Source organism: Eschrichtius robustus, chromosome 20 (genome assembly GCF_028021215.1).
Source record: "Eschrichtius robustus isolate mEscRob2 chromosome 20, mEscRob2.pri, whole genome shotgun sequence".
NCBI lineage: Eukaryota > Metazoa > Chordata > Mammalia > Artiodactyla > Eschrichtiidae > Eschrichtius > Eschrichtius robustus.
In genome coordinates this window covers 39,948,241-39,976,142 of record NC_090843.1, presented here as the reverse complement: position 1 = coordinate 39,976,142, position 27,902 = coordinate 39,948,241, and the positions used below count along the sequence as shown (strand labels likewise).

The 27,902-nt window shown below is 45.3% G+C and overlaps 1 protein-coding gene across 1 annotated transcript in view; it reads right to left on the bottom strand.

Moving 5' to 3' along the window:
• Window positions 1–821: 821 nt before the first annotated feature.
• Window positions 822–27,902, bottom strand: part of SCPEP1 (serine carboxypeptidase 1) — a 45,590-nt gene continuing 18,509 nt past the window's right edge. Inside the window, exons 6-13 of the mRNA XM_068530177.1 lie at window positions 24,007–24,079; window positions 20,244–20,281; window positions 19,231–19,359; window positions 18,542–18,635; window positions 12,227–12,340; window positions 9,655–9,792; window positions 8,487–8,650; window positions 822–4,558 (exon numbers count right to left, since the gene is read on the bottom strand). Of these exons, the coding sequence (XP_068386278.1) occupies window positions 4,496–4,558; window positions 8,487–8,650; window positions 9,655–9,792; window positions 12,227–12,340; window positions 18,542–18,635; window positions 19,231–19,359; window positions 20,244–20,281; window positions 24,007–24,079 (813 nt within the window). The 3' untranslated portion in view covers window positions 822–4,495. The remainder of the gene's footprint in view (window positions 4,559–8,486; window positions 8,651–9,654; window positions 9,793–12,226; window positions 12,341–18,541; window positions 18,636–19,230; window positions 19,360–20,243; window positions 20,282–24,006; window positions 24,080–27,902) is intronic.

The following is a 27,902-nucleotide window of genomic DNA, read 5'->3' as shown; positions in this document are numbered from 1 at the left end:
CATATGGACCCACAACATCCAATCTTCCAGAATAAGAACTAAGGGGACAATCTAAAAATTAACCAAATGAACAGGATGGGGAATGCGATTATTCTGTAACTACCCTCATTCAAAGATAAGTATACATAAACAAGCAAACATAATAAACATGAAAAAACACACACACAACCAACCTCAACCAAAAGGGAGGAAATCAACACAAAATACAAAAGATAGATGAAACAGATGAGAAACATTCCTTGGAAGGTTTGTACTAGGAAACTAAACACTTTGCTTCCTCTCAAGGAAATTAAAGCAAACACTGAGTTCATGAAATAAGAAATTAAGAAACAGATGAGAAGACAACAGTTAATAAGGTGAAACAGCAGCTGGCATAACTAGGAAAAATCAATTTCCATCCTCCAAAGGTCATAGAATCTCCAGTCTTCTGGGCCACTCTAATCAGAAACATAGAGGAAATTTAATTCCAGAAAACAGAGTTCGGCCAAGGCAAGTTGAAACATTACAAAGACTACAGTCCACCCCTTCTCAACTGGCCACCCACACGTTGCCCAAAACCCCATTTAATCTCCAAATAAACACAAAAACAAAGCCATGCTTCTGCTTAACATGACACACTATCCCTCTTACAACCAAAACCATTCTAACCTCATCCCCAGGGGAGCATCAGGGTCCCTTTTTTGTCTTTGGATAACGTTCATTCTTTTCCTAGCTGATTCACACTCCTGTTTTGACATCTTGTAACTTAAAATACTTACATATAAAGTGATTATGAGCACACCTCAGGTTAGATGATAGAGATTGAGAGAGGAGATAAAAAATTTTTGGTTAATATTTATTAAAATATAGTCACATCAAAATAAGGAAGAAATACTTTAAACTATTAGAGTCCTCATTCTACAGCTGGTCACAAGGCCACAGTTAGTGTTTATAACTATCATCATCTACTGCTCATTCCATATTTCTTTTGCCCTCAGCAAACACCTCCGTTGTCATAGTTCCTTGCCTGGTGGAATGACTCAAGCCCTTTGTGAAGGATCTGGGACATTAGCAGTCTAAATTGGGTTGTTGTAGTTTTCCACTGATCTTTTGCTTGTTTGTTTTATTGACATATAGTTGATTTACAATGTTGTGTTAATTTCTGCTGTAGAGAAAAGTGATTCAGTTATATACATATATTCTTTTAATATTCTTTTCCATTATCGTTCATCATAGGATACTGAATATAGTTCTCTGTGCTATACAGTAGTAGGACCTTGTTGTTTATCCGTTTTCCATTGATCTTAATCAGAGGATATGGGAGTACTAAGAGGCACCCCAAAGGGTCTCCTGCAGTACCCCTTCTTACTCCCACCGTGCAGCAGCAACTCAGTCTCCCCTTGATAGTCAGGTCTATCACCCCAGCCAGTACTCTGCCTATTGATTCAGTGCCCAAAGAGGCCAGATGGCAGCTTCAAGTTCCAATTTAATGCAATCTTCGCTGCGTCTCCTGGTGAAAGCATTTCTCCCTTTGTAATGAAGATCTCTACACGAGCAGATGCTAAAACTGCAGAGATGGGCAGCAAAACTTTGACTATTGGATCATTAGGGTTAATACTGAGAGGACTGACTTTCATATTTATCCCTTGATTCCTGAACTTCTTTTTTTTTTTTTTTTCTAGAGATAGATTAGTAACTTTTTTTTTAATTTACAGTTTTTTTTTAAATTAATTAATTAATTTATTTATTTTTGGCTGTGTTGGGTCTTTGTTTCGTGCGAGGGCTTTCTCTAGTTGTGGCAAGTGGGGGCCACTCTTCATCGTGGTGCGCGGGCCTCTCACTATCGCGGCCTCTCTTGTTGCGGAGCACAGGCTCCAGACGCGCAGGCTCAGTAATTGTGGCTCACGGGCCCAGTTGCTCCGCGGCATGTGGGATCTTCCCAGACCAGGGCTCCAACCCGTGTCCCCTGCATTGGCAGGCAGATTCTCAACCACTGCGCCACCTGGGAAGCCCTGATTCCTGAACTTCTGAATCCAGGGTATGGGAGAAACATAACGCTGATTTAGAGAATTTACCACAAACCGGAGGACACTGCCCCAGCCCTTGCAAGATGTCACCACCTATTCGGCAATATAACTGAATCTTCAAAAAGTCATTCAATTGTCTGTCAAGGCAGTTGCTTAGAGATGATGAAGACTAGGGTTGGACCAGTAAATTCCAAGAGCATGAACCCACTGCTGTATTTCATTTGCTGTGAATACCATGATGGTGGACGAGACATTCTGCAAGGCCACAGATGGTAGTTTTGGCAGAAGCATTGTGGGCAGGGAAGGCAAATCTATGTCCAGAGCAAGTGTCAGTTCCAGTAAGAGCAACTTGCTGCCTCTTCCAAAATGAAAGTGGTCCAATGTAAGCAACCTAACACCAGGTAGCTGGCTGATTCCTTGCGGCAATGGTGCCACATCAGGGGCTCAGCGCTGTCTCTGCTGCTGGCAGACTGGGCACTGAGCAGTAGCTGTAGCCAGGTCAGTCTTGGTGAACACACGTTCATGTTGCTGAGCCCATGCATAGCCTCCATCACTGTCACCAGGGCCACTCTGTTCACAAGTCCACAGGAGTTGCTGGGGAAGGGGGCTGTCTGTTGTCTACCAAATGGGTCATCCCATCCACCCGATTATTAAAACCTTCCTCTACCCTTCAGTGAGCATTCACATGGAACCCAAATATCTTCAGGCTCTGCCAATCAGAGAGCTCTATCCTCAGACCTTTCGATTTTCCAGTTGCGCTCCTTCCAGTTCAACGACCCAACCAAACCATGACTTGGGGCAGACGCTTTCTTCTGGCCATCTCTCTTTGCAGGCAAGATAAACAGGTGCACTGCTCCCAGGTCTGTCCAGTGGGAGGATTTCCCTTCACCACCACCTTCCAGGGCTGTCCCAGAGAGGAACTCCAGTGCCAAAGCTGTCTACTTTCAGGTGATGCATGCCTATCACACAGAACCATCTACAAACCAAGCCTGAGACTTTTCTTCCTCAGTCAACACATCATAGGGAATCCCATGAAGGCATGGGTGTGGGTTGAGAGAGAATACAATGTAGCAGGAACAGGGGCCTTAGGCAAGTCTGGGAATTTGCTATAGGATCTTAGGGCAAGAGACTCACTTCCTCAGACAGGGATGGAAGGGCTGCTTCCAGTGGCAAAAAAGCTTGGAGGTCCCAGGTTCACTGGAATCTGCCCATATGACATATCCTAATGTTCAAACTTGCACTCCTTCCCCCCAAATACCCTAACCTCTAATCAAAAGACTCTGTGAGGTTGGGAATTCAACTTGTGTTGTAATTCAACACCCGAAGGACTCGTAAGACTCAGCAACTAGTTATACTCATAGTTCAATTTTTTTCCAGCAAATGATACCCGGCAGAAGCGGCAGGAGAACGATACACACTGGTGGAGTCCAGGGGGACCCAGCACAAGCCTCTGGCCTTCTTCCCCGTCTACACAGGAGTACAGGAGCCCTCTCTTCCCAACAGCAAACCAAACTGTGGGGAAAGCGTGGAGTACCACCCAAGGAAGCCTGTTTTAGTATCAGGTCAGAAGGGGCTGGTCACGCAGGCGTAACCTGTTAGTAACTCTTTCCTCACACACTGCAGGACGAGGCTTCGGGTTTGGTTTTCAAAATCTCAGCCCCACAACTACAGGAAGTGGTATTTGCTTCAGGGCTATCATAGAAGCTATCAGGTCCCTTTGCAGATCTTGAGCCATAAATTAAAACTCAAAAGTCCCGAACTCATCATTTTAATTTTAAAGAAATGTTACAATTTTTTGACTGAACAAGTATGCTTTTAGGAAATTATTGTAAGAAAATGATAAGGATGTGTGTAAAAATGTAACTAACAGGATAAATCACCAGAGCATCGTTTATAAAAGCGACAAACTAGACACTGCTTATGGGAAACAACTGGGCATTTGGTAGGTAAATTATGGTACATCCATAAAATGGAATGCTCAGCAGACATCATACTGATGTGTGAACAAAATAGACTGTGAAATAACATAGCAATGATTGCGTTTTTTGTAAAAAATATATATGTATATATAGCAAAAAAAGATTTGCAAGGATAAACACTTAAGTGGTAACAGTGCTTATCCCTGGGAAGGGAGCATATGAGTATTCATATTGTTCTTTGTTTTCCTGTATTTCCTGTTTTTTCTATAAATCGCATAACTTGCTTTTGTAATAAGAAAATGTTAATCTATTTCAACCCTTCATTTTGATGAAAACAAACCCATTTTTTTAAAACTTAGTTTTCAGAAGCAGTAATGATTTCCAAGTTGTCACAAAGGCAATGATTTTATCCTCTGTCGAAGCTGATGGGACCCTTCACAATCACAGCCCAAGTCAGGTTCTCCCCCGGAGTCAGATTCGAAGGGAGAAGAGTGGTTCCTACACCTTCAGGGTGATTGCTTCGGCTTCCGTGCCCCGAGGCCAAGCAGCTCACCTCCAGCCCAGACCATCCTATTCTTGCTGAGTCACCAGCCTCATCATCTGCAGAGCCATGTCCCCTTGGTCGGAAGGAACCTGGAAGCAAGCAGTATCCGCGTTAGCACTCCTGGTTCCATGCCTGGGGCTGGGGTCAGGGCTGGCATCCCGAGACACAGCTCGGGGGGCCAGCTCTGTGACAGCAACCTGGGAGGACAGCTACACCTGGGTGCCATGCCTTAAAGGAGCGTCCCTTCTGTGAAATGACCCTACGCTGGACAAATCCTCTTCTGGGCCCCCACCTACTGGGCTGCAGGGGTCTAGAGAAGCCAGCATTTAGGAAGGAATCTTCTATTCCATTTGGGGCTGATCTGTTGATTTCTTTCTTTTTTTTTTTTTTTTTTTTGGCCACACCGCATGCAGGATCTTAGTTCCCCAACCAGGCATGGAACCCTCGCCCCCTGCAGTGGAAGCGCGGAGTCTTAACCCCTGGACCACCAGGGAAGTCCCTGTTGATTTCTTTATAAGGGCTGTGCTTATGTTACTAGGATCCAGACTGTTCAAGGAAGAGGGAAGATTGTAAATATTTTAAAGGATTCTCTGTGTAGGAAGGGTCCCAGAGTGGAAGGGAAACTAACAGCAAATCTGTAAACCAACAAGACTCTTTGTTTGGGGCACCCCTGCTTTTACACGGTTATTCAACTTTTTGTTTTCCAGTAAGATTTTTTCAAATAATTCTTGTAAAAAATCTCCTTCCCACACACCATCAAAAGGGGGAGGGGCATGGGCCTCAGTTTGTCCCCCACAAAGATGGGGGTAGAGTTGATGGCTCCAAGTTCTGAAATTCTGCGGCTCCACGATTCTCTCACACTCCTGCCCCCGACTCTCCTGCCAGGCTTGGTCCCCAGGAGGCACAGGCACAGTGGGGTATGCCAAAATGACACTTAATCAACTAAAGAGGAAGTGGTTGGGGGATGATTTAATAACAGTCTCCAATAGCTATTTTAAGGCTGCCCCCAACTGATGCCTTGTTCTACCGGTGACAAACCAAGAGGAACCAGGCCTGAACTCCTCACACCAGTGACAGCCCACAGCTGCTTCCTCCTGCCTCCCCCTCCTCTCTGACTCCGCAGAGACCCTTTCTTGGAATAGTGTTGTGCTCTAAGACCTCCTACTGCCTTTTCCCAGTCAACACCGAAGGTACTCAGAGCCATGACAAAATGCCTTCTTAACCCTGTGTCCTGCTGCCTTGTCCACTGTCTCTTCGGATCAAGTTTATTAAAAGGGTGGGCTACTACTTCCTTCCGGTTTCTTAAGGGAAGTTGTGTTCTCTCCCTCACTGCTCATTCATTCGCTCTGTCCTTTCCGTGCTGGCTTGAGCCTGCCGATCCACTAAACATGCTTTTGCCACGATTACCACCAACACCGGTGCACCCAAATCACTGCTTACACTTCAGTCCTTTATCTGAGCTCTTGGCAGCATTCGACACCACTGGCCCCTCTCTGCTTTGGGGATGTCCCTGGTCTCCCTCCTACTTTTCTAGCTGTTCTCTTCTCAAGTCTCATTTGTGGGTCCTTCTTTTTCCTCCTGCCTCTTAAATACTGGTGTGTCCAGGGCCCTGACCCTCGCCTTTTCCATATTTGACTCCCGAAACTCTATCTCTAAGGACAAACATTTAACTCCAGACCCACAAATACACAGTTTATATAGTCAATTGCCTACGGACAGCCCACTCGGCTGGTCTATAGACAAACAGTTACCAAGTCCTGCTTATTCTCCCTTCTAACATCAAATTCCTCTATGTCTCTCCCGTCTGCATTATTATAAAAGCATCTTAGATCAGCTCTCTGCTCCAGTCTTGTCCCACGTCCTCTATGGCTAGAATGTTATTTCTTAGACAAATCTGGTAATTTTACTCCTTTCCTTAAAACTCCCCAGTGGCACATCATTGCTTTCAGGGTAGGTCTAAGCTCCTTACAGAGGTATGCAAACTCTCCCTCTCCAGCCTCATGTCTCCTCAGTGATGCGGAGACAACCCTCCGAGGCCGCAGTTGCCTGAAGGCACCTCTGGACTTGCACGCACTGCTCTCTTTGACCCCACACCTTCTCCTCTTTACCCAGCTAACTCCTGCCCATCCTTAGGGCCTCGTCTTTGACCCCCAAGCCTGGGCTGGGCTCCCTTCCCAGGGCCAAGCCCCATCTTGGGATTTCTCACCCCATGTTACTAGAGTCTCTTTGCCTGTCTGCCGTTCTGGTCCATGAGCTCCCGGAGGACAGAGATGGTGTATCATCCATCTTTGTACTCCCAGTACCTGGCACACGGATGAGTGGTTATGAGACACTCAAATGTTTGCTCAGTGAATAAAGGAACCAAAGAGTAACTTTGGTTTCTCTTAAAGCTTGCAGCATCTTCATTTCTGGGAGGTTCTTAAGAGAAGACTAAGGGAAGGGCTTTCCTGGTGGCACAGTGGTTGAGAGTCCGCCTGCCCATGCAGGGGACACGGGTTCGATCCCTGGTTTTGGAAGATCCTACATGCCGCAGAGCAACTAAGCCTGTGCGCCACAACTACTGAGCCAGTGCTCTAGAGCCCGCGAGCCGCAACTACTGAAGCCCGAGCGCCTAGAGCCTGTGCTCTGCAACAAGAGAAGCCACCGCAATGAGAAGCCTACGCACTGCAACAAAGAGTAGCCCCCGCTCACCGCAACTAGAGAAAGCCCACGTGCAGCAACAAAGACCCAATGCAGCCAAAAATAAATAAATAAATAAAATGAATTTATTAAATAAATAAATAAATAAAAGACTAAGGGTCAGAGAGGTTGAGGATAAGTTATCCATGGTCAAGATACCTAATAAATATAGTAAGAACAAGTATACCATATACCCAAGCTCCCACTTTCCTCTAGATCAGGGTTTCTCAATCTTGACACGACTAACGTTTTGTGCGGCACAATTCTCTGTGGTGGGGGGCCGGCCTGTGTGCGGCAGGATGTTTACCAGGATCCATGGCCTCTGCCCACCACATACCAGTAGCAACCTTCCCCAAGCTGTGACAACCCCAAATGTCTCCAGACATCGCTGAAGTCCCCTTGGGGCAAAACTGACCCCAGTTGAGAACCACTATTGGTAACCCCCAAGTCCCTCAGCACTTCCTTGGCGGTCCAAGTGAATGCTCTATGATGTGCTCACTGTGCAAATGAAGCTTTAAGGCCAGTTCCTCAGGCCCCCCTTTCTAGCCAGACAGCTGTCCCTCAGCCCCTTCTCTGTGGAGATTCTGTCTTAGCACAATGGCGCCAAGCCTTACCATCTCTCCCACAGATCTCCTCCAGGAAACTGCCATCTGGGACGAAAGGAGAGCCTGCATTTAAATGGCTGGACCAAAGCATAACCATGAGGGAAACACCTGGGCCCCTTCTGCTTCCTGGGCATTCCTGCCTTTGGCTCCTTTGCAGGTAGTCTGTGTGTGTATGCGTGTGCACGTGTGTGCATGTGCTTGCATAGTGTATTCATCCCTCCATAATCTCCCTCAGCCCAGGGAAAGCTACTCAGTCCACCTACAGCCTAAGGGAAAACACCGCGTTCGCTAGGAAAGTGCAAGAGTGCTGCAGCCTCCGTGCCCGTCTTTGCAGGTGAAGCCTCTTCTGAATTGAAGTTCCAGAGCCACCACTCCTCACAAACACTTGTACTCTGCACTGTGCTCAGCCTTACAGACCACCGAGCTCTGATTTCACTCCCTGAAAATGTCAGGGAAAGACGATTTCTCCCTCCCTCCCTCAGGACAAGTTGTTCCTTCAGGACAAACTGTCCAGAGGAAAGTAACATTCAACTCATTTAACCTAAAGAGCAGAGGATAGAGAACCCAGCGTAAGTCTCTCAGGAGGATTTACTTTTTCAATGAAGCACAAATAGAGTTTCATTAGCGACCCCAAAACACCCCCAAACCCAACGCACTTATGAGACCAGTGCGTGTGGCTCCTCCACCCCCAGCTCGAGTGGCAAATCTGGAACAAACGCTGACCCTCTCTCACCATGTGTCCAGCTCTGAGAATCCAGTAGAAAGCCAGGTTCTTGTGGGACTTGACAAAGGCAGACGTTTCTGAAGTCTTAGGGTCACTGTGCAGAGGCTTCCACTTCAGCTGACTGAATTTGGGCAGTTCTGCCCACTTCAGTTTTCGCACCCAGGCCTCCTGACCTGGCGAGAGGGATGAGGAAGGGCCCAGCGTTAAGAGCTGAGTGGAGTAGAAACCAAAATCTGGGTCCCATGATTCGGCATGGAATTTGCAAGCTGGGCTGTACATAAAACTCACTCCGGGATCTTGTTAAAATGCAAATTCCGATGCAGTAGGTCTGGGCAGGGCCTGGGACTCTGCATTTGTAGCACTGGGTGTCCACAGCCAGGCTGCCCGGGAGAAACCTAACAGCTGTGACTACTTTTTGCCCCTGACCCTCCCACTGCCCTATGCTCTGTAGGAAGGAAATCGGGGACCCCTGGAGGTGGACAGGGCTGCCAGGAGGATGGAGAAGCCTCAGGGTAAGGAGATGGTGGATCACACGGGGGAGCTCATGGAAGAAACATGGAACCTTTTCACATCATCCTCAGTACCCTTGGCTCCCAAGTCGCAAAAATATTCAATCCTGCTGACTTTGAGGCGCGCTCACGCCTGCCAGACCACGTGCCTCGATTTTTCTGCCAGTTCTGAGAACCTGCCTGAGCTTCTCCCTGGCCCTCCCTGAAACCAGAGGTGGGCACAGGTGGCAGCCAGTGCGGGAGGGACCCCACCAAGACCATTTCCCCTGGGTCTTCATCTTTACAGGGTCAGCAGGGCTGTCTTGATTCATGCTGCAGTGCTTACCATCCCCTGTGACGCTGCACAAAAACGAGGTTTTCCCTCAGTTAAATGGTGCCTTTGTCCAGTGGCTAGGGAAATGTCTTCTTTTTAAATTTCGAGGTGGGGGTGGGTATTATCCTTTTCTGTAATCATACCTAAGGCCTCAAAAGCTGGACAGGCCAGGCTTCTCTGAGGGGTCACAACCTCGGGCAGCCCTACCTTCTTCAAAGAGTCAGGTCAGGGGTGGATGCATGTAACAGGAAATGGCCTTCCTCCTGCCATTTCAATGTCAACAGTCCCCCAAGAGGCCAGTTCCCTTCCAGCTCAACCCACGACACTGGCTCCATGGGCCCCGAGTGGCTCCTACCCATGGTGTCCACGATGAGGTCAAGCTGTCCATTATACACGGTCACGTTGACCCCGGCTTCCAGCAGCTCGTCCACAATGCTGATGACTGGCTTCATGAAGTCCCCCTCCATGTTCAGGAAGACACTGGAAGCCTGGCCTGTACAAGGGGAAGGAGAAAGAGGTAGCAGCTTGGAACCTGCCAGAACAAGAGGCACCTTTCAGCCCAGAGCATCCAGCACCCAAAAGTGAACACCATGCAGCACCTAACAAAGACTGAATACACAGATGCTTCGCCAACAGGGACGAGCTGGCCCAGAAATCTGTGCCCCGAGCTGGCCGTGTAGAAGGGGAGCCCAAACAGCACACATGTCTGTTCATCCAGGTGCTTGTGATGACAGCAGATGCCATTTGTCATGAGGGATGGAAACCCAGAGAAAGCTAACACCCAAGGAAACAGGGAGGTTTAGAAAATACCCTTTGAGGGACTTCCCTGGTGGCGCAGTGGTTAAGGATCCGCCTGCCAACACAGGGGACACAGGTTCGAGCCCTGGTCCGGGAAGATCCCACATGCCGCGGATCAACTAAGCCCGTGCGCCACAACTACTGAGCCTGTGCTCTAGAGCCCACGAGCCACAACTACTGAGCCCACATGCCGCAACAACTGAAGCCTGCGTGCCTAGAGCCCGTGCTCCTCAACAAGAGAAGCCACCACAATGACAAGCCCACGCACCGCAACAAAGAGTAGCCTCCGCTCTCCACAACTAGAGAAAAGCCCGCGCGCAGCAATGAAGACCCAACGCAGACAAAAAATAAATAAAATTTAAAAAAAAAAAAAAAAAGAAAATACCCATTGGGCTGGTCCTCTCAGGGGACAAACTGATTTGGGGCCAACGTTAGTTTTCCTCCTTTGCTGAGTAATACCAGGGCCAAGGTTTTTTTGTTTTGCTTTGTTTTTGCTTTTTCAGGGCCAAGTTTTAAGCTCTGAACCAGGAGGGCTACCTTAGTAACCAACAAATCAGCCCTAAACCAATTCGGAGCCGGCCCCTGGTAAAGTCGCGTGGATGACTAGCCCCAGGCAAGAGAGGAGGCAGTCCGCACAGCCTTCCTGCTGGATCCCTGACCACCACTGTCATCGTACTGAACAACGGCAGCAGCCATCATTGATTTTTAGTTGCCAGTCACTGTGCTAAGTAAGCACTCTGTAAGCAACACCCTATTGCCTCCTTCCTTCACCAGCCCTGCGAGGTTAGGTTCTTTAGCCTGTGCAATGGCTAAAGAAAATAAGGCTCAGAGAGGCTGAGAAACATGCCCCGGGCGAAACAGCCAGTGGCAAGGTGGGACCAGAACGCAGGCCTGGCTGACTCCAAAGTACGTAGGCCTTAACTACAAACTGGACTCGGGACACTGAGGGTACCCGGAAAGTGCAGTCTGTCCTTTCCAGACCCATACACAGGCACACCCGGAGCCAGGGAGAGTTTGCTCTTATCAGTTTTCATCTGCAAAAGTGTAGTTGGCTCGCCCGTCCAGCCACACTGGGCAGGGAGGGAGGGTCCCTATAACGCGAGAAGCTGGGGCTGGACAACACGGTCATGAAGGTAAGATGAGGGGGTTGAGCTGAAAAGATGTGCTCTTGTGAGCTTGACCTTCACCTGGCCTCCTGGGGGTGTTCACATCTCCTCCTTCTCAGCGTCCAACCTCCTGTGGGTGTCTGTACCCCTTAAAGCTCTGACACCACATTCTTTTATTTGAGCTAACTTTCCCCTCATTTCTAGAAAACTCTAAGGGGTGAGGGGGAAATGAAGACACTAGGTCTAGGACGAGTCCTCTGTTGACTGCATGTTGGGAGGATGGCCGCGTCCCCTGAAGAAGCCAGGGCCAGAGCCAAGTCCCAGCCTCTCCGCCGCTGTCAATGTTCTGCCCTAACAGAGGCATAGCTTTGGGGTCTCTTAGACATGAACAAAACCCTCCTCAGCTTGAGTGTTTCCCCTCCAGGAGTCTGGGAGTCCCACTTACTCATGGCTTCCCTGTAAGACTGAGCAGGAACTTATGCAAGATTTCTACCTGGTCTCGGTCCCTGAGGACCCCAGTATTTCCCCACTATGACCTTCAGACCAGAATGCAATAGATGCCAGACCACATCTACATCAGGATGCCTGCAGAGGCCAGCCAGAGAGAGCTTCTCAAACCCTGTCCGAAAGGACCTTTGTGTGGAAGTCTTACCCACAACCAACTGTGGCCTTGGGCATGGCTTTTTTAATCTCAATTTTTTATTATGGAAAACCTCACACTGATACAGAAGTAAAGAGGAGGGTGTGATGATTCCCGTGTACTCACTCCAGGCTTCCACTTATAAAAAGTCTCTTCATTTCTCTCCCCACCCACTTCCGTTACCAACCCCCGATTTTGAACCAATTTTGGCATGTTATTTACTGTCTTTCTATGTTTGCTCATCTATCAATGTCGATACTGTTCTACCTGCAACACACTATCGCCACCACCAAAACCCATTCAACAAATTAAGGCCTTTGAATTTCCACCTTTTTCACCCCCCAGCTCTACAAAAGACGCTTTAATTAGGTCACACAAGTTACCTCCCCAGGAGCAATCTTCAGGAATAATTTTGAGCTTCTTTCTGATGGGACCATTCATGAGCTGACTTAAGGCATCCTGCTGTAAGTGTCTCACGTGGCGCTGGAAAAGATGAACTAAAACAAACTGGTACACGGTGAGTCAAAGGACTGGAAATAAGACCAAGCGAACCTCTTTTCTAAGCTGCCGGGGATGCTGTAAGAGGGAGGCCTGCACCTGGAAAAAGAAAAGTGTCCCCCTGATTCCCCCCAGATGGCGGGGGGGGGGCGGGGGGAGTCAGGAACCTGTTCAAAGTGGAGATGCTTTATTGATTTTGATTGCTGCATTTTATGTACCCTGGGGCCACTGAGATTATCCAGCACGGCCAAAGGCGATCAGCTGAGTGGAATCTAGAGGCCTCCTGCAGCTTCTACATGGCGGGAGGATACCAGGCATTCAGCACCCGCAGGGAAGACAACTCAATCCAGCCTTTAGGAGAACTGACATCGTAATTCAATGTGCAGAAGCTGGTTTCCAAACTTCAAAACGCTATCTAAGTGCAAGAAGCCAGATGCAAAAGACTACCTAGTGTATGACTCCCTCTATGTGAAATGTCCTGAAATGGCCGATCTAGAGAGACAGAAAGCAGATTAGTGGTTGCCTGGGGCTGGGAGTGGGAACAGAAATTGACTGCAGACAGACATGTGGGATCTTTCTGGGGTGATGGAAATGTTCTAAAACTGGATTGTGGTGATGAGTGCACAACTCTGTAAATAAACTAAAAACCATGGAAAATTACACACTTAAAATGGGTGAATTTTGAACAGTCAAGTGGATTAAGGTTTTACTGAGCTCTGACCGCCACAGCAACAGTCAGCTCTACCCACCACCAGAGCCTCCCATCAAGCCCCTTAGATAGCCTCAACCACCAGAGGGCAGACAACAGAAGCAAGAAAAACTACAATCCTGCAGCCTGTGGACCAAAAACCACAGTTACAGAAAGATAGAGAAGATGAAAAGGCAGAGGGCTATGTACCAGATGAAGGAACAAGAAAAAACCCCAGAAAAACAACTAAATGAAGTGGAGATAGGCAACCTTCCAGAAAAAGAATTCAGAATAATGATAGTGAAGACGATCCAGGACCTCGGAATAAGAATGGAGGCAAAGATTGAGAAGATGCAAGAAATGATTAACAAAGACCTAGAAGAATTAAAGAACAAACAAACAGAGATGACCAATACAATAACTGAAATGAAAACTACACTAGAAGGAATCAATAGCAGAAGAACTGAGGCAGAAGAACGGATAAGTGACCTGGAAGACAGAATGGTGGAATTCACTGCTGCGGAACAGACTAAAGAAAAAAGAATGAAAAGAAATGAAGACAGCCTAAGAGACCTCTGGGACAACATTAAACGCAACAACATTCGCATTATAGGGGTCCCAGAAGGAGAAGAGAGAGAGAAAGGACCAGAGAAAATATTTGAAGAGATTATAGTCGAAAACTTCCCTAACATGGGAAAGGAAATAGCCACCCAAGTCCAGGAAGCGCAGAGTCCCATACAGAATAAACCCAAGGAGAAACACGCCGAGACACATAGTCATCAAAGTGGCAAAAATTAAAGACAAAGAAAAATTATTGAAAGCAGCAAGGGAAAAACGACAAATAACATACAAGGGAACTCCCATAAGGTTAACAGCTGATTTCTCAGCAGAAACTCTGCAAGCCAGAAGGGAGTGGCATGATATACTTAAAGTGATGAAAGGGAAGAACCTACAACCAAGATGACTCTACCCGGCAAGGATCTCATTTAGATTTGATGGAGAAATCAAAAGCTTTACAGACAAGCAAAAGCTAAGAGAATTCAGCACCACCAAACCAGCTCTACAACAAATGCTAAAGGAACTTCTCTAAGTGGGAAACACAAGAGAAGAAAAGGACCTACAAAAACAAACCCAAAACAATTAAGAAAATGGTCATAGGAACATACATATCGATAATTACCTTAAACGTGAATGGATTAAATGCCCCAACCAAAAGACGTAGACTGGCTGAATGGATACAAAAACAAGACCCGTATATATGCTGTCTACAAGAGACCCACTTTAGACCTAGGGACACATACAGACTGAAAGTGAGGGGATGGAAAAAGATATTCCATGCAAATGGAAATCAAAAGAAAGCTGGAGTAGCTATACTCATATCAGATAAAATAGACTTTAAAATAAAGAATGTTACAAGAGACAAGGAAGGACACTACATAATGATCCAGGGATCAATCCAAGAAGAAGATATAACAATTATAAATATATATGCACCCAACATAGGAGCACCTCAATACATAAGGCAACTGCTAACAGCTATAAAAGAGGAAATCGACAGTAACACAATAATAGTGGGGGACTTTAACACTTCACTTACACCAATGGACAGATCATCCAAAATGAAAATAAATAAGGAAACAGAAGCTTTAAATGACACAATAGACCAGATAGATTTAATTGATATATATAGGACATTCCATCCAAAGACAGCAGATTACACGTTCTTCTCAAGTGCGCACGGAACATTCTCCAGGATAGATCACATCTTGGGTCACAAATCAAGCCTCAGTAAATTTAAGAAAATTGAAATCATATCAAGCATCTTTTCTGACCACAACGCGATGAGATTAGAAATGAATTACAGGGAAAAAAACGTAAAAAAGACAAACACATGGAGGCTAAACAATACGTTACTAAATAACCAAGAGATCACTGAAGAAATCAAAGAGGAAATAAAAAAATACCTAGAGACAAATGACAATGAAAACACGACGACCCAAAACCTATGGGATGCAGCAAAAGCGGTTCTAAGAGGGAAGTTTATAGCTATACAAGCCTACCTCAAGAAACAAGAAAAATCTCAAGTAAACAATCTAACCTTACACCTAAAGAAACTAGAGAAAGAAGAACAAACAAAACCCAAAGTTAGCAGAAGGAAAGAAATCATAAAGATCAGAGCAGAAATAAATGAAATAGAAACAAAGTAAACAATAGCAAAGATCAATAAAGCTAAAAGTTGGTTCTTTGAGAAGATAAACAAAATTGATAAGCCATTAGCCAGACTCATCAAGAAAAAGAGGGAGAGGACTCAAATCAATAAAATCAGAAATGAAAAAGGAGAAGTTACAACAGACACCGCAGAAATACAAAGCATCCTAAGAGACTACTACAAGCAACTTTATGCCAATAAAATGGACAACCTGGAAGAAATGGACAAATTCTTAGAAAGGTATAACCTTCCAAGACTGAATCAGGAAGAAATAGAAAATATGAACAGACCAATCACAAGTAATGAAATTGAAACTGTGATTAAAAATCTTCCAACAAACAAAAGTCCAGGACCAGATGGCTTCACAGGTGAATTCTATCAAACCTTTAGAGAAGAGCTAACACCCATCCTTCTCAAACTCTTCCAAAAAATTGCAGAGGAAGGAACACTCCCAAACTCATTCTATGAGGCCACCATCACCCTGATACCAAAACCAGACAAAGACACTACAAAAAAAGAAAATTACAGACCAATATCACTGATGAATATAGATGCAAAAATCCTCAACAAAATACTAGCAAACAGAATCCAACAACACATTAAAAGGATCATACACCACGATCAAGTGGGATTTATCCCAGGGATGCAAGGATTCTTCAATATACGCAAATCAATCAATGTGATACACCATATTAACAAACTGAAGGAGAAAAACCATATGATCATCTCAATAGATGCAGAGAAAGCTTTCGACAAAATTCAACACCCATTTCTGATAAAAACTCTCCAGAAAGTGGGCATAGAGGGAACCTACCTCAACATAATAAAGGCCATATATGACAAACCCACAGCAAACATCATTCTCAATGGTGAAAAACTGAAAGCATTTCCTCTAAGATCAGGAACGAGACAAGGATGTCCACTCTCACCACTATTATTCAACATAGTTCTGGAAGTCCTAGCCACGGCAATCAGAGAAGAAAAAGAAATAAAAGGAATACAAATTGGAAAAGAAGAAGTAAAACTGTCACTGTTTGCGGATGACATGATACTATACATAGAGAATCCTAAAACTGCCACCAGAAAACTGCTAGAGCTAATTAATGAATATGGTAAAGTTGCAGGATACAAAATTAATGCACAGAAATCTCTTGCATTCCTATACACTAATGATGAAAAATCTGAAAGAGAAATTATGGAAACACTCCCATTTACCATTGCAACAAAAAGAATAAAATACTTAGGAATAAACCTACCTAGGGAGACAAAAGACCTGTATGCAGAAAACTATAAGACACTGATGAAAGAAATTAAAGATGATACCAACAGATGGAGAGATATACCATGTTCTTGGATTGGAAGAATCAACATTGTGAAAATGAGTATACTACCCAAAGCAATCTACAGATTCAATGCAATCCCTATCAAATTACCAATGGCATTTTTTACGGAGCTAGAACAAATCATCTTAAAATTTGTATGGAGACACAAAAGACCCCGAATAGCCAAAGCAGTCTTGAGGCAAAAAAATGGAGCTGGAGGAATCAGACTCCCTGACTTCAGACTATACTACAAAGCTACAGTAATCAAGACAATATGGTACTGGCACAACAACAGAAACATAGATCAATGGAACAAGATAGAAAGCCCAGAGATTAACCCACGCACCTATGGTCAACTAATCTATGACAAAGGAGGCAAAGATATACAATGGAGAAAGGACAGTCTCTTCAATAAGTGGTGCTGGGAAAACTGGACAGCTACATGTAAAAGAATGAAATTAGAACACTCCCTAACACCATACACAAAAATAAACTCAAAATGGATTAGAGACCTAAATATAAGACTGGACACTATAAAACTCTTAGAGGAAAACATAGGAAGAACACTCTTTGACATAAATCACAGCAAGATCTTTTTTGATCCACCTCCTAGAGTAATGGAAATAAAAACAAAAATAAACAAGTGGGACCTAATGAAATTTCAAAGCTTTTGCACAGCAAAGGAAACCATAAACAAGACGAAAAGACAACCCTCAGAATGGGAGAAAATATTTGCAAATGAATCAACGGACAAAGGATTAATCTCCAAAATATATAAACAGCTCATTCAGCTCAATATCAAAGAAACAAACACCCCAATCCAAAAATGGGCAGAAGACCTAAATAGACATTTCTCCAAAGAAGACATACAGACGGCCACGAAGCACATGAAAAGATGCTCAACATCACTAATTATTAGAGAAATGCAAATCAAAACTACAATGAGGTATCACCTCACTCCTGTTAGAATGGGCATCATCAGAAAATCTACAAACAACAAATGCTGGAGAGGGTGTGGAGAAAAGGGAACCCTCTTGCACTGTTGGTGGGAATGTAAATTGATACAGCCACTATGGAGAACAATATGGAGGTTCCTTAAAAAACTAAAAATAGAATTACCATATGACCCAGCAATCCCACTACTGGGCATATACCCAGAGAAAACCGTAATTCAAAAAGACACATGCACCCGAATGTTCATTGCAGCACTATTTACAATAGCCAGGTCATGGAAGCAACCTAAATGCCCATCAGCAGACGAATGGATAAAGAAGATGTGGTACATATATACAATGGAATATTACTCAGCCATAAAAAGGAACGAAATTGAGTCATTTGTTGAGACGTGGATGGATCTAGAGACTGTCATACAGAGTGAAGTAAGTCAGAAAGAGAAAAACAAATATTGTATATTAATGCATGTATGTGGAACCTAGAAAAATGGTACAGATGAGCCAGTTTGCAGGGCAGAAGTTGAGACACAGATGTAGAGAATGGACGTATGGACACCAAGGGGGGAAAACTGCGGTGAGGTGGGGATGGTGGTGTGCTGAATTGGGCGATTGGGATTGACATGTATACACTGATGTGTATAAAATTGATGCCTAATAAGAACCTGCAGTATAAAAAAACAAACAAAACAACTAATACTAAACTTTCATTGGGTTTTTTGTATGGAAATATGTTAATATAAATGTTTCAGACATTACATGAAATTTCTAAAAATCTTATATTTGTATTTGTATGGAAATATGTATGGAAATATGTTAATATAAATGTTTCAGACATTACATGAAATTTCTAAAAATCTTATATTTGTATTTGTATGGAAATATGTTAATATAAATGTTTCAGACATTAAAAAAAATAAAAGGGTGAATTTTATGGTATGTAAATTATATATCAATAAAGCTTTTTAAAAAATTGGTTTCCTCTCACTCGGAGGCTGAGACAGGGTCTAGCAACTTCAAGGTCCACTCACCTAGGTGGCTCTGGGTGAACTTTAGACTCGATTTCACGGTAGACATGGGAGACATCTTAATTAAGATGTTATAGAAGTTCACCCCGTCTGTGTTCTGAAATACAGAAAAAACATATTTGGCTGTTTGTTTTATTTATTCATTATCAAAGTTGCAAAACAGAACGGCACCTGGTTCTCCACCTTATCCGAGGACAGCTTTAACTCTGTACATTTGCTCGGACCAGAAAGAAATGTAGCCCTGAAGGCTCAGAGACCAGCAGTGTCAGCCTGGTCTCCTGGGGTAGTGAGCTCCGATGCCGCAGGAGAAAATCAAGGGCCTGTGTGTTAATTACCAGGGAAAACTGAGCTACAGTGTCCTACACACTCAAGTCCTCAGCCTGTGCATTCTTCCCTCCTGGCTCACTGGGGCCAGAGCACTGCTCAGCAAGGATCCAAACACTTGCCTCTGTGGGACATATTCTTTTTTATAGAAGCCATACCTTCAGTCGAGGGGCAGGCAAGTCTTGCAGGCTGGGTGGCTTTCTGACCCTGTCTTTGCTCAGACTCGTCAGATGTATCATTTAGTTTGACATCATTTCTCGACTTGTGGGCAGTCTCAGGACAGATCCCAATCCTAACACCACCAACCAAGGTCCCTTCACCCAAGGGGAAAAGCCAAGCAGGCTGGCCCCGAGCGTGTCCCCTCTTACCTGTTCGATGACCATTTCTGCTTTCCCCCACAGCTCGGTGGCCTCTTTGTAGAGTCTCTTATTTACGGCATCCAGGACTTGCTCTGCAACCCGAGACACCTCTGCCAGACCTCGGTCGTCGAGAAGAGACTGGAACGCAAAGCAAGAACTAAAAGGCCCACTTTGTGAGAGACACAAATCTGGCATTGCTCCAGTTAGGGATGGGTAACAGAAAGAGTGGCAGGAAGGAGAAAGGGGACCATCCATATGAAAGCACAGCATTACAAGTGCTGTGTTTATTGATGAAGGAAATATAGGAAAATGGTAACTGAGTCTAAGTGATGGGTATATGGGTGTTCACCATGATCTTTCAACTTTTCTGCATATTTGAAAATGTCTGGGGTTTCCCTGGTGGCGCAGTGGTTAAGAATCCGCCTGCCAATGCAGGGGACACGGGTTCGAGCCCTGGTCCGGGAAGATTCCCACATGCCGCGGAGCAACTAAGCCCGTGCACCACAACTACTGAGCCTGCGCTCTAGAGCCCGCGAGCCACAACTACTGAGCACACGTGCCACAGCTACTGAAGCCCACATGCCTAGAGCCCGTGCTCCGCAACAAGAGAAGCCACCACAATGAGAAGCCTGCGTGCGGCAATGAAGAGTAGCCCCCGCTCACCGCAACTAGAGAAAGCCCGCGCGCAGCAACGAAGACCCAACGCAACCAAAAATAAATAAATAAAATAATTTTTTAAAAAATGTCTGTAATAAAAAGCTGGTGGGGGGGATTTAAAAATGTGCATTTCTTGTACCTGGAGAAATGGGATAACTGTGCTGATATTTCTTTAAATTTGTCCCCAAGGCCGGCTGTTGGTTAGGGTCTTTGATTTGATATGGTTTATTTGATAAGTCCCTAAGGGGCAGTGTCAACCACATAGGCAAACCCAGCTAGCTTTGTCCTTCCTTCGGACAGAGCCAGAAGAGGTCAGCTGGGCTGTTAACCACAGAAGGTGCAGAGCTGGGGACTCACCTACTTACCATGCTGTACAAGTAAGGTCCCCAGGAGAGCACTGAATCTAAAGGAAACCACATAAGAATAAAATAAGTTTGTTGTGGCTCTGTCCTCCCCCCAAAATACCTAACTAGTTCTCCTTCCAAAGCAGAAAGAGACAGAAGAAATGCAGTGGCTTTGGGTCTGAAGGCTCCTTAACTCACCAGGGCCCATGCAGGGCTGATGTCTCGGTGGCTGGGAGGTGGGGCGAGGCTGTGGGGGTCTTTCTGGTGACTCAGGACTAAATGCCACATTAATTTGGCCTGATACTGGCGCAGCCAGTGAGTCATCGCCAGGGATGGCACCACAGGCAAGCAGTGCGTGTGCAGTGGAGGCTCTCATTTGCAGACTTCTAGACTTTGTGATAGCCGAAAATATTTCCCCACCTTCACAGTTCTGCTCTGCATCCTGCCTGCTCCTCCAATTTGGGGACGCCAGCTTCCTAATTAAGGACGAAGACTAATGACCTCACAACAAGTGTCTGTGCTGTACTGCCAATCGATTCATTTCAATTCCAAAAATGTACTGAGAGTTTACTATGGGCCTAAAGCCACTAAGGAACTTTATAAGATATAAACATGAGTAAGACAATACCTGACTTCAAAGAGAATAGTTGGGCTTGGTTTGGACAAGTTCACAACTACATAACACTAAGTATGGCTAATGCCATTGAGAGGTGTGCCAAAAAAGTAGCAAGGACCACAACTTTTTTTTTTTGGCTTATATGATTTTCCTCTTCTGTAATTAAAAAAAAAATTGAAGTATAGCTGATTTACATCAAGGACCACAACTTATAGCACATTTGAACATGTCACTCCTTTGCTTAAAAGCCTTCAATGTTTCCCCCTAAGCCCAAGTATCTCAAAGTCTGTTTCAAATAACCTCAGTTCTGCAGGATGTTAACCTAAGTATTAGAAGGAAAAATGACTTGCTGGTGAAATACCTTTGGGGTTATGCAAAAGACAACACATTTTTTTTTTACTGCAGGACTTCTCAGAGCCTTTAATGTGCCTGTGAACCTTGAGGAAGTGGGACCAGTATTTGGCACTTCTGAAACTTATTTGGCCATGGAGCCCTTTGCATAGCACTTCATTGGACTGGTATTCTTCAGAGCACACCCTGAGAAATGCAGGCACACCAGGTCCTTCAGGACCTAGCTGTCATTCACCTCTCCAGCTAAACTCTAAACCATCAAGCCTGTGCCTCAGTTTCTTATAAAGAATCATCTGCAGTTCTCCAATGCATCCCATTCCCTGCTTGATCTAGACCAGGGACTGAAACTTTTTCTGAAAGAAAGAGATAAATAATAAATATTTCTGGCTTTGCAGGCCAGCTGGTCTCTGTTACAACTACTCAGCTCTGTTTTTGCAGCCTCCAAACAGTCAGAGGATATGTAAATAAATAGGTGTGACTGTGTCCCAGTAAAAACTTTATTTACCAAAGCAGAGTGGCAGGACAGACTTGACTTGGAGGCTGTAGTTTGCTGAACTCTGATGTGGACCTCTGATGCCCAACAGAACTTTCTGCAATGATGGAAATGTTCTATATCTTTTTCTTTTTTTTTTCTTCCACACTGCGAGGCTTGTGGGATCGTAGTTCCCTGACCAGGGACTGAACCTGTGCCCCCTGCAGTGGAAGCACAGAGTCCTAACCCACTGGACCGCCAGGGAATTCCCAAAATGTTCTATATCTGTGTGTTCCAAAACAGTAGTCAACAGCCACATGTGGCTATTGGGCACTTTGAAATTGTGGGTAGTACAAATGAAAGATGGAAAAGTTTATGTATTTTAATTAATTTAAATAGTCATATGCGGCTATGGCTACCATATTGAACTGTGCAGATCTTCTTGAAGAAATGAAGCATGTCTGTGTATCTTTCCTAGCACCCAACAAAACAACTACTCCCTAGCAAGCAATTAATAATTGCTTATGAAAATTAACAGTACTTCTTCAAAAAAGGGAGTACTTCTGGGGTGGAAGAGTGATACATAAGGTGGATCTGGAAGGAAGGATCAAGGTGGACCTGGAAGGAGGGATTAAGAGCTGGGCAGGAAGATTCAAAAGGGGAGGTGGGTCACAACAAGGTGAATTCGGGAGATTTTGGACCAGATGAAGAGCACATGCAAAGCCATGAGGCTAACTTACTGGTCTCAGGAAGGAATGCAGGGTAATGGTTAAGTGCATGGATTCCAGTGCCTGCTGCCTTCATGTGCATCCTGGCTTTAGCTGTGTGACTTTAGGAAGATTGCTTAACCTCTCTGAGTCTCCATTTCATCACCTCCAAAACTAGGATAATAATACCATGCATCCCATAGAGCTGTTGCAAGCATTAAGTGAAGTTAACACATGAAAAGTGTTTAGTGTTATTAACACAGCTGTGATGAGACCCTCGAAGGAAGCGTGAGGCCAGTACTGTCACTCTGAGTGAGACACCTGGCAGGAAACCTGCTTGCCCCCTCACGCCTCAGGTCAAGGCTTCTGCAACATCTTGGCGTCCTAGGAAGTACATCCAGGAAGGAAACACAAAGAGCAGCCCTTTTCACAACGTGGACTGAGCTCTCAGTTCTGTCCTTTCAGCCCTGCCCTGAAGATGCCAAGAACGAGGGCAAGAAATAACCATTCCAAGCAGCTTCAGAATGTCTTGAATCCATCAGGGACATGGCTCTGTAACAAGCCAAATCTCTATCTTTTAAGGGGAAAATATTACCTTTTATAAATTATTATTTTTAAAAACCTGAGGCATAATCACACATCACAAACCATAGACATACATTAAGAAGAGTTTCGATTAACACATCCACTCATGTAACAACCACCCAACGAGAGCCTAAAAAGTTCCTTCGTGTCCCTTTCCAGCTTACTCCCCTCCCTCCTTCAGAGGCAACTTCTCTTCTGAAATCTAACTCTACAGTTTGGCTTTGCCTGTGAAAAGTCACCTTTTGTTAGGTTAGGGCAGTAGTTCTTAACTGGGGTGATTTTGTCCCCTGGGGACATTTGGCAACATGTCTGGAGATATTGTTGGTTGCCACGCTGGGGTGGAAATACTGGCATCTAATGGGTAGAGATGTTGCTAACATCCTCCACTGCACAGGACACCCCCCTACAACAAAGAATCACATGACGCTCAAAACATCAACATTGCTGAGATTTAGAAATCCTCACTAGAGTTAACCCTACCACAGCGACTATTTCAGATGCCTGAAGCCACACCCTGGGTGTATACAATCCAAACAACTTTTATCTATACTCCCAACAAGGATGCTCAGGTTATGAAATTTCGACCTCTGAGTTACAGGACCAGATGGTAGCCCTGCCTCACCATCAAAATGAGCAACAGGTGGGAATTTCACCCCAAATGCTCATGTTAGCATAAGGATGGTGGACAGGACGAGATGACAAACAGACTTGGGTTTGAATCCTGCCCAGGCGACTCATTCTGTGTGTCAGAGGGCAAATTCCATCATCTTTCTAAGTCTCTAGAATGTCTTCAACTGTAAAATTTGATTCTTTTGTTGTGAAAATCAAATAAGAGACCTCGGTTCAGCCTGTAGCAGTCCATGGTAGGTGCTCTGTAAATGAGTTCTCACCCCCGAATTTCTTGGAATACTCCTGGGGCAAACACTTTCTGTGTTGACTTCTTCAAGGACCCAGAGAATTCCATTGCTTTGTTCTTTGATCTAGACGCCACAGCCCAAAGTCCCGAAGAGTAGGGAAAGGGAATTTTAAAATGTCTGAAAATTCCCTACTTACCGATGGGAGAGATCCAGGAGTCACCCAAAGCAACCCCGGCAAAGTTGCACTGGATGGTCCCTTGCTGAATGGCCTGAAAGAGAAGCCAAGAAATATCCGTGTCAAGAAGACCCAGGGGCCTCCATCCCTTCCTCAACATGAGGGAGCCAAGCCTTTATACACTGCCTTTCCTGAGCAGAGAAAGCTCTTGCCCATCCAGGATACTCTGGATATCCAAAGACAACAGATGCCCACTAGAGGGTAAGGGTAACTCTTTCCTGCTGCCACTTGCAAAATGAGTAGGAACTGTTTGAGTTTTCCCAAGGGTGTTGGCAGGATGTGCGGGGGATCTGGTGTAGCCCCTATCTCTTCCTTAGAAGGGACGTTGGCACCCTTTCCCCGGGAGGTCTCTCATTTCTCACAAGGTGCTCTGGGGGCTCTCTGGGTACAATCGCCACTGTCTGAGTGGCCGTCACTGGAGAGTTGGGAGGCCTCCTCAGAAGGTCCTTGAGGGTGGGTGGATGCCTTAGGACTGGGAACTCATGCCCCCTGCTGCTTTTATCCACTTAAAAGGAATTCATCTACCCAGTAGCAGAACATTGGAAACAACTGAAATATTTATCAATAGGATGGGCTAAATTAATTATGGTTATTTCCATGGTGCATGATGCAGCTTAAAAAAAGGAATGAGGGGCTTCCCTGGTGGCGCAGTGGTTGAGAATCTGCCTGCCAATGCAGGGGACACGGGTTCGAGCCCTGGTCTGGGAAGATCCCACATGCCGCGGAGCAACTAGGCCCGTGAGCCCCAACTACTGAGCCTGCGCGTCTGGAGCCTGTGCTCCGCAACAAGAGAGGCCGCGATAGTGAGAGGCCCGCGCACCGCGATGAAGAGTGGCCCCCACTTGCCGCAACTAGAGAAAGCCCTCGCACAGAAACGAAGACCCAACACAGCCAAAAATAAAATAAATAAATAATTAAATAATTTAAAAAAAAAAAAAAAAGGAATGAGAAGGCTTTTTATGGTCGAATATAAAAAGATCTCCAGGGTATATTGTTAAAGTAAAAAAGAGACATGTAGAATAGTATGCAGTATATACAATCATTTGTATAAAAATGGGGGAAAAGAATACACAAGAACTAGCTTATATAGGCATGAACTACTCTGAAAAGGTACAGAAAAAACTAATAGAGGTTGCCTTGGGCGGGGGACAGAGGCAAGATGGAGAATTTTTATAGCATACCATTTACATATTTTGAATTTTGAATTATGTGAATGCACAAGCTATTCAGAGATCTAAAATAAGAAAACAATGAATAGCCTGACTTTGAACACTGGTAATAAAGGAGAAAAAATTATGCCATTATTTGGATTTTCCAAAAGGAACTTATTTCAAGTTACTTAAATAGTCCCAGCTGATGAGGAAAAGTTCCACTTTATAGGAGAATACCAGCTAACAAACGTGAACAAAATGAAGGGAGGAGAAAACCATCATTTGGAAACTCCTAATGAAATTACTGACTTGCGTAAGAATTAAAAATTGATGTTAAAACCATTATTCAGCGAAAGATGGATGAAGAACTGGACATTCATGTCGTGTGAAAATAACAGCACTCAGATCATTTTCTGTCCAGGCGGAGGGTATAGGAGTTCAATGGAGGGATCAGACTAGATCTGGATTATTACGTGCCCTCTGATTCAAAGCAAAATGAAGTGCACAACATCCCCTACGTCAGAGGCTGGCAATTTTTTCTATAAGGGGCAGATATTAAGTATTCTAGGCTTTGAAGAACAAAAGTCTACTACGTTGCAATTACTCAACTCTGCCACTGTACTGCTAAAGCAGCCACAGGCAATATGTAAACAAGTGAGAGTTCTAATGAAACTTTATTTGTGGAGGAGCTTCAAGATGGCGGAAAAGTAAGCCGTGAAGATCACCTTCCTCCCCACAAATACAACAGAAATACACCTACATGTGGAGCAGCTCCTACAGAACACCTACTGAACGCTGGCAGAAGACCTCAGACCTCCCAAAAGGCAAGAAACTCCCCATGTACCTGGGTAGGGCAAAAGAAAAAAGAAAAAACAGAGACAAAAGAATAGGGACGGGACCTGCACCAGTGGGAGGGAGCTGTGAAGGAGGAAAGGTCTTCACACACTAGGAAGGCCTTTCGCGGGCGGAGACTGCGAGTGGCAGAGGGGGGAGCTTCGGAGCCACGGAGGAGAGCGCAGCCACAGGGGTGCAGAGGGCAAAGCGGAGAGATTCCCGCACAGAGGATCGGTGCAGACCAGCATTCACCAGCCCGAGAGGTTTGTCTGCTCACCCGCCAGGGCGGGCGGGGGCTGGGAGCTGAGGCTCGGGCTTCGGAAGTCGGATCCCAGGGAGAGGGCTGGGGTTGGCTGCGTGAACACAGCCAGAAGGGGGCTAGTGCGCCACGGCTAGCCAGGAGGGAGTCCGGGAAAAAATCTGGAGCTGCCGAAGAGGCAAGAGACTTTTTCTTGCCTCTGTTTCCTGGTGCGCGAGGAGAGGGGATTCAGAGCGCTGCTTAAAGGAGCTCCAGAGACCGGCGTGAGCCGCAGCTATCAGCGCGGACCCCAGAGATGGGCATGAGACGCTAAGGCTGCTGCCGCCACCACCAAGAAGCCTGTGTGCAAGCACAGGTCACTATCCACACCTCCCCTCCCGGGAGCCTGTGCAGCCCGCCACTGCCAGGGTCCCGTGATCCAGGGACAACTTCCCTGGGAGAACACATGGCACGCCTCAGGCTGCTGCAATGTTACGCTAGCCTCTGCCACTGCAGGCTCGCCCCGCATCCATACCCCTCCCTCCCCCCCGGCCTGAGTGAGCCAGAGCCCCAGAAGCAGCTGCTCCTTTAACCCCGTGCTGTCTGAGCGAAGAACAGATGCCCTCAGGTGACCTACACGCTGAGGCGGGGCCAAATCCAAAGCTAAACCCCAGGAGCTGTGCGAACAACGAAGAGAAAGGGAAATCTCTCCCAGCAGCCTCAGGAGCAGCGGATTAAATCTCCACAGTCAACTTGATGTACCTGCATCTGTGGAATACCTGAATAGACAATGAATCATCCCAAATTGAGGAGGTGGACTTTGGGAGCAATGATATATATAAATGTTTCCCTTTTTCTCTTTTTGTGAGTGTGTATGTGTATGCTTCTGTGTGTGATTTTGTCTGTATAGCTTTGTTTTACAATTTGTCGTACGGTTCTGTCCGTTTTTTTTTTTTTTCCTACTATAGTTTTTAACACTTGTTATCATTGGTGGATTTGTTTTTTGGTTTGGTTGCTCTCTTCTTTCTTTCTTTTTTTTTTTATTACTTAAAAAAATTGTTTTAATAATTATTTTTTATTTTTTATTTTAATTATTTTATTTTATTTTACTTTATTTTGTTTTCTTCTTTCTTTCTTTCTTTCTTTCTCCCTTTTATTCTAAGCCGTGTGGATGACAGGCTCTTGGTGCTCCAGCCAGACATCAGGGCTGTGCCTCTGAGATGGGAGAGCCAAGTTCAGGACACTGGTCCACAAGAGACCTCCCAGCTCCACGTAATATCAAACAGTGAAAATCTCCCAGAGATCTCCATCTCAACACCAAGACCCAGCTCCACTCAAAGACGAGCAAGCTACAGTGCTGGACACACTATGCCAAACTACTAGCAAGACAGGAACACTACCCCATCCATTAGCAGAGACACTGCCTAAAATCATAATAAGGCCACAGACACCCCAAAACACACCACCAGACGTGGACCTGCCCAACAGAAAGACAAGATGAGCCTTATCCACCAGAACACAGGCACTAGTCCCCTCCACCAGGAAGCCTACACAACCCACTGAACCAACCTTAGCCACTGGGGTCAGACACCAACAACAACAGGAACTACGAACCTGCAGACTGCAAAAAGGAG